The sequence below is a fragment of the Gymnoscopelus braueri genome, assembly GCF_963280865.1.
Source record: "Gymnoscopelus braueri genome assembly, chromosome: 12".
Classification (NCBI taxonomy): Eukaryota; Metazoa; Chordata; class Actinopteri; order Myctophiformes; family Myctophidae; genus Gymnoscopelus; species Gymnoscopelus braueri.
This window is the reverse complement of record NC_137614.1, coordinates 51065729-51076007: the sequence shown is the minus strand read 5'-3', so window position 1 is coordinate 51076007 and position 10279 is coordinate 51065729. Positions and strand designations below refer to the sequence as shown.

The window sequence follows — 10279 nt, the reverse complement described above, 5'->3', positions numbered from 1 at the left end:
AGCACTTTGACATATACATCAGCTATTTGAAAATAGCAGATCTACAAGCTCACAACGCGTCGCGATGCGACGCGTTGTGAGCTTGTAGATCTGCTATTTTCAAATAAAATCTTGCCGGTAAATTATAATGAGCAGATCTGGCAACCCTGACGGCAACTCGCTCGCTTTAGCTTGCTCGGTGGTCCCTCACGTGGCTCCAGTTCGCCTGAGACTGCGCGCCGACGTCGCGGTCCGAAACCGAAACCAAAACTTTACTTATATAAGTCGTCTCCGTCGGTAAGTCAGTATGTCTTGATAACACCCAGATGAATGGTCTGATAAATGGCGGGTAGGTCAGTATGTCGCCTATACTTCGCCCATTCAATGGTCTGATAGAACGTGATAATGTCCCGATCAATGCATTGATAGCATCCGAATCAGGTGTCCTTCCATCAATCCTTCCATCCATTGGTCCGAGGACTCAAAGCTCTTCAGTCTGAGAAATGTCCTTCAATCCGTCCATCTATCCATCATCCATCCATCCTTTCACAGGAAGTCAGAGAAGTTGTCCTTCAATCCGTCCCTCCATCCGTCTGTCCAGTCATCTGTCCCTCCCTCCCTCCATCCAGTCTACCACATATACGTCTTAGAGGTGTCGATCTGCACCCCGCCCGCCGCTCCTCCTCCGCCCCGGGCCTCCTCGTCCTTCCTCCTCTCCTCCTCCTCCTCCTCCTCCTCGTCCTCCTCTCTGTTCTCGTCCTTGTCCTTCTCCCACAGCGTGATGAGGGGCGGGTACAGCTCGTTGAGGGGGATGGAGGTGGCGTGCTGGACGTAGGTCTTCAGGGAGTGGCCCTTCCCCGGGACGCGGCGGCCCATGAACACCAGCAGCAGAGACATGAGGGACAGGGCGAACATGGAGCCTGATGGAGAGGACAGAGGACAGAGGACAGAGGACAGAGGACAGAGGACAGAGGACAGAGGACAGAGGACAGAGGACAGAGGACAGAGGACAGAGGACAGAGGACAGAGGACAGAGGACAGAGGACAGAGGACAGAGGACAGAGGACAGACACATGGAGGACATGTGGACACGTTAACACAGTAGTTCTCAACCCCCCCCAACCCAAATAATACTCTGTTACAAGTAAAAGTCCGGAATAAAAACATTACTTGAGTAAAAGTATTGGTATCAAAATGTACTTAAAGTACCAAAGTACTCATTATGCAGAAATCATCCATTTCATGTTTTCAAAACGCATACAATCATTTGAAAATAGCAGATCTACAAAGCTCACAACGCGTCGCATCGAGTATTTAGACATTTGATATTAATTTTATCAGACACGCCCCCTTCCTATACCAACCCATTGTAACTTCAAACTCCAGTATGAGTCACCAGAACCAAGGACGGGTGTTTTCGATGAATCTATCATGGTTAAAATGGAGTTTGAAGTTACAATGGGTTTGTATAGGAAGGGGGCGTGTCTGATAAAATTAATATCAAATATCTAAATACTGAATCAAGCAACTTAAAAACTGTCTGGGGGCGGGGCTAACAAAGGCCTGAGTAGATGATAAAATGACCGAATTTCTTTTTAAGTGAAATATCCCTATCTGTGTCATTTTTAGATGTTAGCTAAAAAGCATTATTTTACACTTTGGCAATTCAAAAATAGCAGATATACAAGCTCATAGCGCGGCACCGAGTGCCGCGCTATGAGCTTGTAGATCTGCTATTTATGAAAAATCGAGAAAAAGTGTGCAAATCTTTGAAAATATATATTTGTAAAGCGAACATTTGTAACTCAAATCTTTGCTTCTGGGGGGTCCCTGGAACAAAATATTTTGAGATGGGGGTCCGCGGCCAAATACATCATTTTGGGGGTCCTTGACATGAAAAGGTTTGAGAACATACTGATATAGCATAATACGTTTAAAAAAAAATTAAAAAAGGATTTAGAAGACATTTGTAGAATCGTAACCTCAGGCCTTAATAGGTTAAGTACAAAATGTGAGTACTTTCTCCACCACTGGTAAATGGTATTTAAATGTATATTCATGTAATATGAATGCTGTTTTTACTCACCCATGACGGCGGCCAGCGCCACGCGGCGGCTGCTGACGTGCTGAGACGCCACCACCTGGACGGAGAAACCCGAGTCCTTGGTGGTGAAGTTCAGACAGGAGGAGGTGTGGAAGGACGGGGACGACGGGGGGGAGGAGGAGAACGCAGAGGAGGGAGGGGAAGGAGGAGAGAGGGAGGGACGAGGAGCGGGAGGAGGAGGAGGAGGAGGAGATGGAGAGGAGGAGAGAGGAGAGGAGGAGACGGTGAGACAGACTTGGTACTGGGTGGAGGGAAGGAGGTGCGTCAGGTTGTACTCCTGAACGTCCACGGGAACCTGAGAGAGAGAGAGAGAGAGAGAGAGAGAGAGAGAGAGAGAGAGAGAGAGAGAGAGAGAGAGAGATGGGGAAAGACATGCAGAGAGGGAGGAAGAGAGAGGGGAGAGAGAGAGAGAAATACAGACTATGATTATTCAGTTGTTGGGGAGTCTTAAAGTTGATTACACTGCAGTGTTGATTTCGTCGACTAAAACTATGACGAAAAATGTTGGTCGACTACCTTTTTTCACTGATGAAAACTAAATAAAAACTACATAAAAACTAAGCTATGATGACTAAAACTATGACTAAATATACTGACAATTTAGTCAACAAATAAAAACTAGACTAAAATGTTAGTGAGGGATCTAGTGGAGAAGAGATCCAGTAGAACTAAAAGACTAAAGTCATTTTATGTTTGGTTGCGCTCGGGTGTTGCGTCTGAGCAAGGCATTTCATAATAATAATAATAATTGCTCATATTTATATCGCACTTTTCTAAGTACCGAAAGTCGCTTTACATAAAGAAAAAGACGGAACCAACTTTAACCATTAAAACCGTTCCCGGTTTTAATGGGTTAATAAGAAAAAAACGAAAACAATAAAGACAAGGCTGTATGGATGGACTGACTGACTGACTGACTGACTGACTGACTGACTGACTGACTGACTGACTGACTGACTGACTGACTGACTGACTGATTGATTGATTGATTGATAGATTGATAGGTAACCTTAGCGGTGTAGCTGATCTGGGGGTTGTCTATGTGCACCGTGGCACTGGTCCAGCGGGCAGCGGGACAGGCAGGTCCCCGGATGAAGCCTCTCTGTTGGGGTACAGCCTCCACTCCAACACCACAGACTGGGCGTGGACCACCTGTAACACCACACAGTGAGAAACCACAGAACCACAGTGAGAACCACAGACTGGGCGTGGACCACCAGTAACACCACACAGTGACAACTGTGTCACAATCTATCTGTGGTGGAAAAAGTACTCAAATGTTTTACTTAAGTAAAAGTATCAATATTGCAATGTAGAGACTACTCTAAATAAAGTACTAAAATGTTTGAAAATAGCAGATCTACAAGCTCAACGCCTCGCATCACGACACGTTGTTGATCTGAGCATGTAGATCTGCTATTTTCAAATAGCCTATAGGTATAAAATAAAGTGGTTAATGTATGTTTTATAATGTAATAATGTGTATCTGCAAAGTAACTAAAGTTTTCACATAATTGTTGTGGAGTGAAAGTACAATATTTGCCTCTGAGATGTAGTGGAGTAGAAGTAAAAGTATAGACAATTGGAAAGTACCTCAAAATTGTACTTAAGTACAGGACTTGAGAAAATGTACTTAGTTACTTTACACCACTGCAATCTATCGCTTCATTTATGCTATAAGGCTACAAGTACAGTATATTGTGGTTATTCTATCCATAACTGCTTTGATGAATTGAATAACGGATTTTATTCTTTTAATCTACCAAGACCGAGAAATCTGTGTCATTTTAAGATATCCTTGGCTATTTTTTTTTTATTGTAAATTTATTTGCAAATATTTGAATATATATCTTCTAAAGGGAACATTTTGACTCAAATCTTTGCTTCCGGGGTTACAAAATATTTTGAGATGGGGGTCCGCGGCCAAATACATATATTTTTTGGGGTCCTTGACATGAAAAAGTTTGAGAACCACTGATACAGAAACGTTAGGATTTAGAAAACATTAATTTTTGTAGAATCCCTCAGAGCAAAGATTTGAGTCAAAATACAAAAAAATATATATATTCAAAAGATTTCCACAAACTTTCAAGATAAAAAAAAAAAAAGAGCAGATCTACAAGCTCGTAGCGCGGCACTCGGTGCTGCGCTACGAGCTTGTAGATCTGCTATTTTTGAATAGCCAAAGAAATCAAAAAATTACACAGATTATTTCCCGGTCTTAATGAGTTAATCAAAAATTGAATAAAATCAATTAGTATGATTAACCAATTAAGCCCTATTTTATACTTTGTTGTACAACAGTCTAGCACAAACATAGCAAAAATTGCAGATCTACAAGCTCACAGTGAGGTGTAGATTAAGGTTGTGAGGTTGTAGATTGCGATTTTGAAAATCTATTATTATATTAAAAATCTGTTATTTTTTATACTTGATTAAATCGATTACTTCATTTAAATGTTGGGCCTCTCATTCATACACGCCGCAAACAGCTGATCTATTCAATAACCGCAGTATGTCTACCTTGGCCAGAACCACCAGGGAGCCCCCTGCAGGGCTGGAGTTGTTGCCCCAGCCACGGCTCCTCTCGGCTGGATCGTCTCTCAGCCTGCTCCCCTGGTCGGACAGCACGCCGCCCTGGTGGTCGACAGACACCGACACGCTCCTGGTGTCTGCTCCTTCTGCGTTCCACGCTACACATGTATACAGACCTAGAGAGAGAGAGAGAGAGAGAGAGAGAGAGAGAGAGAGAGAGAGAGAGGGGGGGGGGAGAGAGAGAGAGAGAGAGAGAGAGAGAGAGAGAGAGAGAAGAGAGAGAGAGAGAGAGAGAGAGAGAGAGAGAGAGAGAGAGAGGGGGAGAGAGAGAGAGAGAGAGAGAGAGGGGGGGGGGAGAGAGAGGGGGGGAGAGAGAGAGAGAGAGAGAGAAAGAGAGAGAGGGGGGGGGAGAGAGAGAGGGGGGGAGAGAGAGAGAGAGAGAGAGAGAGAGAGAGAGAGAGAGAGAGAGAGAGAGAGAGAGATGAGAGAGAGAGAGAGGGAGGGGGGGGGGAGAGAGAGGGGGGGGAGAGAGAGAGAGAGGGGGGAGAGGAGAGAGAGAGAGAGAGAGAGAGAGAGAGTGAGAGAGAGAGAGAGAGAGAGAGAGAGAGAGGGGGGGGGGAGAGAGAGAGGGGGGGGAGAGAGAGAGAGAGGGGGGAGAGGGAGAGAGAGAGAGGGGGAGAGAGAGAGAGAGAGAGAGAGAGAGAGAGAGAGAGAGGGGGGGGGGGAGAGAGAGAGGGGGGGGAGAGAGAGAGAGAGGGGGGGGAGAGGGGAGAGAGAGAGAGAGAGAGAGAGAGAGAGAGAAAGAGAGAGAGGGGGGGGAGAGAGAGAGGGGGGGGGAGAGAGAGAGAGAGGGGGAGAGGGAGAGTTTATAACAGATGCTGCGGGTAGGCTGGGCTGTAATTGTATGTAAATTGTATGTAAATTATTTGCAGTTGTGGATAACACAACATAGGACATGTAATCTATCAGTAGTCGGTGGTGTGATATTATTCCAGGTGAGTTACCTGCGTCTGTCGGCTCCACGCGTTCAATAATCAGCGCTCCGGTTCAGACACTCGCTGCTTCTTCCTGTTCCTGGTTAAGCCACGCCCTTGCTTCCGATATGATCGGTGCTGCCACGGCCTCTGAGGTCACCTGACAGCGAAAGAGGGAAAGAGAAGGTTTTTCATTGGTTGACGGGGAACCAAAACAAAGCCTGAGGTCTGTGTATCACCAGCAGAGCAGTTTTGCTAGTTTTAGTTTTAATACAATAATGTTTACAATGTCATCAGTCTTAACACATGTATTTTACCACTAAGACCTATTTACTTCATTGGGGTCTTCCAGGGGCCTATACTTGGTCCCTTCCTTTTTTCCTTCTACACTGAAAATAGACTCTTTTTTTTCAACTGGAAACACAACACACATGCAAGCATACAACACCCACACACAACCACCCACACACACACGCACGCCTGAAAACCCTGAAAACCCGACAATGTGCTTAATGTACTCAAAGTCACGCATCCAACAAGCTTTGAACTGAGCAGATTGGAAAAACGTCCACTTTCGCCGATTTTCGAGTTTTGGCCATTGTCGCCTGTTTTTCTTTAATAACACCGGCTAGGTCGGACAGCGACAAACTAGATACCTGAGTAAAGCATGACATTGAGCTGCATCCAACACATCCACTGCCATTTCCATCAGCCTTACCGTTTGGCCGCTAGGGGCAGTTGACTTTTTTTTTTTGTTGAGGTAATAGATTTATTTTCCTTTTTTTTTTTCTTTTTTTCTTACCTCGAGGCTCGGCCCGACTATTTGGCATAGGTTTTGGGCCCGGACCGGCCCGAAAACGTCGGGTTGGGTCGGGTTCGGGCAGAATTTGAGTACTCTACTCCAGTCCCACCCACCTTGTCTCCTGTGGGTGTCACCCAATAGAACTGGGGGGCCGGGTCGGCGTCCGCCCAACACTCCAGTGTGATTGGCTGGCCCGCCGTGACGTTCATCGCCGGCGGGAACGAATAGGAGGAGATCCTCGGCAGGCAGCTGTTGGCCCCGGCCCCGGCCCCGCCCCCGTCGGCGGGCCCCCCCAGCCAATGGACACCACCTCCTGCAGCTCACGGCCAATCAGGTTGGGCGGGGAGGAGCAGAGGGTGATGGGCGACTCCAGGAGCTTGATGCTTGATTGGTTGCCGAGGTGAGGGCCCCCAGGTCGCCAGGCAAGTCGCAGCGGAGCGGGTTGGAATGGAGCGAGACCTCCTCCAGGGAGGAGAGGGAGGAGAGGAGAGAGGAGGAGAGGAGCTCAACTGGTTGTTGTGGAGGAGCAGGATGCGGATGGCGGACATCTCACTGAGGAGGAGAGAGAGAGAGAGAGAGAGAGAGAGAGAGAGAGAGAGAGAGAGCGAGAGGGAGGGAGAGAGAAATATTCAACCATGTGGTTCTCAAACATTTTCATGTAAAAGAGTACCCCCCAAGGGGTTAGGAGAGGAGAGGAGAGGAGAGGAGAGGAGAGGAGAGGAGAGGAGAGGAGAGGAGAGGAGAGGAGAGCGCGTAGGCATATCAGAAAATTGGCTGACTGGTTAGAAATGTAGTTTAAATCCCACTCAGGTCCCGATATACCAGGAATGAAGCCAAAGTGACCTTTGGAGAAATCACATGGAATGTTTCTCACTCTGCATTAGTCTCAGAGAGGCTTTAATACAAACACGTTGCTATATTTGGACCAGTGTGTGGGAGAGGAGAGCTCTCTAGGAGAGGAGAGCTCTCTAGTCGTGCTCAAGTGGAAAACGTATACGATGTGTGTGCATCGCTACTCAACCATCTGAGTCGGGGAAATTTCAATACTTTTACTTCTTCTACTCCACTACATCTATTATACTTTTACTTCACTACAATTATTTGAAAACTTTAGTTACTAGTTACTTACTTACTGTAGATTTTGAGTATTATTACAAAACATACATTAACCACTTCAGCCCTATATACATTTCGGCCATTTAAAAATAGCCGATCTACAAGCTCACAATGCGTCGCGATGCGACGCATTGTGAGCTATTTTCTAAAGATTTTTATACATTTTTACAATTTGAAATCTTGTGAAATGGGACATACTGCATGCACAATGAGTATACTTTCTACTCCTGGTACTTTAAGTACATTTTGATGACTTTTACTCAAGTCAATTTTGAATTCAGCACTCATAATACTTCATAAACCTAAGTTGTTATGCATAATTATAAACATTTAAGGTGAGTGTTATGAAGCCTTATAAGTGCATTATAATGCATTATAAATGTGCTTATACTACACAGTCTGAACCATTCTCTGTCAGCTGTTTGCTCTGTCTGTCTGTCTGTCTGTCCGTCCATGTTTTGTAACCATAGACCATATCACACGGCGGCCATATTGCCATTAAGTCAATGAAATGCACCCCAGTTGCCACAGCAACGCAATGTTAAATTCCAAAATGGCCACCGTGTGAATATGGACTATAACCCCACACACAACAAGCAGCGCTGTCCGTGGTGCTGAATTCCACACAGGAATGTATGGTCACATTGGCATACAAGTCCCACTCATTAAATATATGAAATATTATTAATGTAGGCAGTTGATGTGTTTACCACCTGGGCCCCCTAGTGGCATGTAGTGGTGGAAAAAGTGCTCGCAATGTTTTACTTGAGTAAAAGTGTCAATACGGCAATGTAGAAATACTCTTACAAGTTATAAGTAAAAGGCCTGTGTTCAAAATGTTACTTGAGTAAAAGTACAAAAGTAATTGGCTTCAAAATATACAGAAGTAAAAGTTCTAAAATATTTGAAAATAGCCGATCTACAAGCTCGATGCGACGCGTTGTGAGCTTGTAGATCGGCTATTTTCAAATAGCCTATGTATGAAATAGGGCTAAAGTGGTTAATGTATATTTTATAAGATAATGATGTATATCCAGGGTGCACATAACTTTTTTGGTCTAGTACTCAGAAGAGCACCTGGTGATGGACCGTTTTGTCAACTTTCTTCTTCTTTTTTTTCTTCACAACGTTTGGTGCCCCCACCAAGGTTGGTGCCCTGCCTGTGCTGCGCTGATTTTATCCACCAGACTGGGACGTTCACGGCATATTTTGCACCATCACGGTGCGTTCATCATCGGTGACGAGTGCCTGTAACACAGCCAGCAGCGTGCTGCGTGCGAGTCGCGCGACTGACTGTGTCTGTGTGTCAGGATTCGAGGACCACACTCACACAATCACGTGCAGCATGCGTCCTCTCCCCCTCCGCCTAATGGCTGTGTATGGGGCCGACCGCTGCTTAGCGTGATTGTGTGAGTGTGGCTTCAGGAAGTAAATTCCTGTCCCAGCGGTCCCAGCTGTGGGTGCGCAAAAAGCGATTCCCTTCGTCTGATGTGCCGCGCAGCATGCATTTTGACGACGCATGCGCACCTGCGCACCAGTTATGTGCACCCCTGTGTATATCTGCAAAGTAACTAGTAACTAAAGTTTCCAAATAATTGTAGTCGAGTAAAAGTACTTAGTACTTTACACCACTGGTGGCATGTGCCTAAGAATGCCTGTGCATAGATCAGTCCTGGGAGACGGACGGTACGGACGGACGGACGGACGGACGGACGGACGGACGGACGGACGGACGGACAAGCTTTACCTGAAAGCACCAGGGTCGATGTAGGTCAGTTTGGGGTTGTTGTAGAGCTCTAGTTTGCCAGCTCTGGAAGGTTCTGGAACGCTCCTCTCTCCACGATCAATAGCTCCTCCATGTTGTTCAGGCTGCGACAAATAAAACAAATCACAGCCTATTGATTATATGATCCATCATTCGGTCAGTTCAGCTGACCTCTCTCACCCCACGGCCACCTGGAGTGACGGGTGCAACGTCAAGCCCTAATTACTAATTGATCAACTTGATTGATCGATCGGTGGGCCTGAAGGAAGACATATTTGTATCAGCGCACGCACGCACGCACGCAAACACACACACACACACACACACACACACACACCACACACACACACACACACACACACACACACACACACACATATTTGCCACTGAGATGTAGTGGAGTAGAAGTAAAATTATAGACAATTGGAAATGAAGTATAAGTACCTCAAAATTGTACGGATTTTGTATTGTATAATACTTGAGTAAATGTACTTTGTTTGCAACAAACACTGTTTTCTTTAAGTGTTCCATCTTCAAGCTCTGCACTGTCACATCCAGAGTGTCATTCATTTAACTCAGAGAGTGTGGTTTCATTTGTACACTCTCCAGTTAGAGACCCATAAGCGTGCTCCACACACACACACACACACACACACACACACACACACACACACACACACACACACACACACACACACACACACACACACACACACACACACACACACACACACACACACACACACACACACACACACACACACACACACACACACCTGAGTTCTTCTAAGTGCAGCAGGCTCTGGAAATCACCCTGTTGAATTCGACTGATCGGGTTGCGGTTCAGATCAAGAACTTGAGGTTAGGAATGACACTCAGAGCGTCCCGTGGAATGACCTGATGGGACAAAATGAACCAAAAACAGAACCAAGATGTCAGCTTGCTGCCCTGAAACGCTGTCCACGAATCACACAACTCCTCTCTGATCCTGAATGCCTAAACAG

General features: G+C 45.9%; 1 protein-coding gene across 1 annotated transcript in view; it reads right to left on the bottom strand.

Annotated features, from left to right (window-relative positions):
- Positions 1-609: 609 nt before the first annotated feature.
- The window catches only part of LOC308096653 (leucine-rich repeat neuronal protein 1), a gene marked incomplete at both ends in the record, with an annotated part of 10349 nt that continues 679 nt past the window's right edge, over positions 610-10279 (bottom strand). Inside the window, 17 exon segments of the mRNA XM_080444065.1 lie at positions 610-899; positions 2066-2378; positions 3093-3148; positions 3151-3235; positions 4607-4794; positions 5623-5661; positions 5664-5712; positions 5714-5752; positions 6508-6654; positions 6657-6803; positions 6805-6819; positions 6821-6898; positions 6904-6946; positions 9258-9315; positions 9318-9379; positions 10052-10127; positions 10130-10172. Of these exon segments, the coding sequence (XP_080300191.1) occupies positions 610-899; positions 2066-2378; positions 3093-3148; positions 3151-3235; positions 4607-4794; positions 5623-5661; positions 5664-5712; positions 5714-5752; positions 6508-6654; positions 6657-6803; positions 6805-6819; positions 6821-6898; positions 6904-6946; positions 9258-9315; positions 9318-9379; positions 10052-10127; positions 10130-10172 (1728 nt within the window).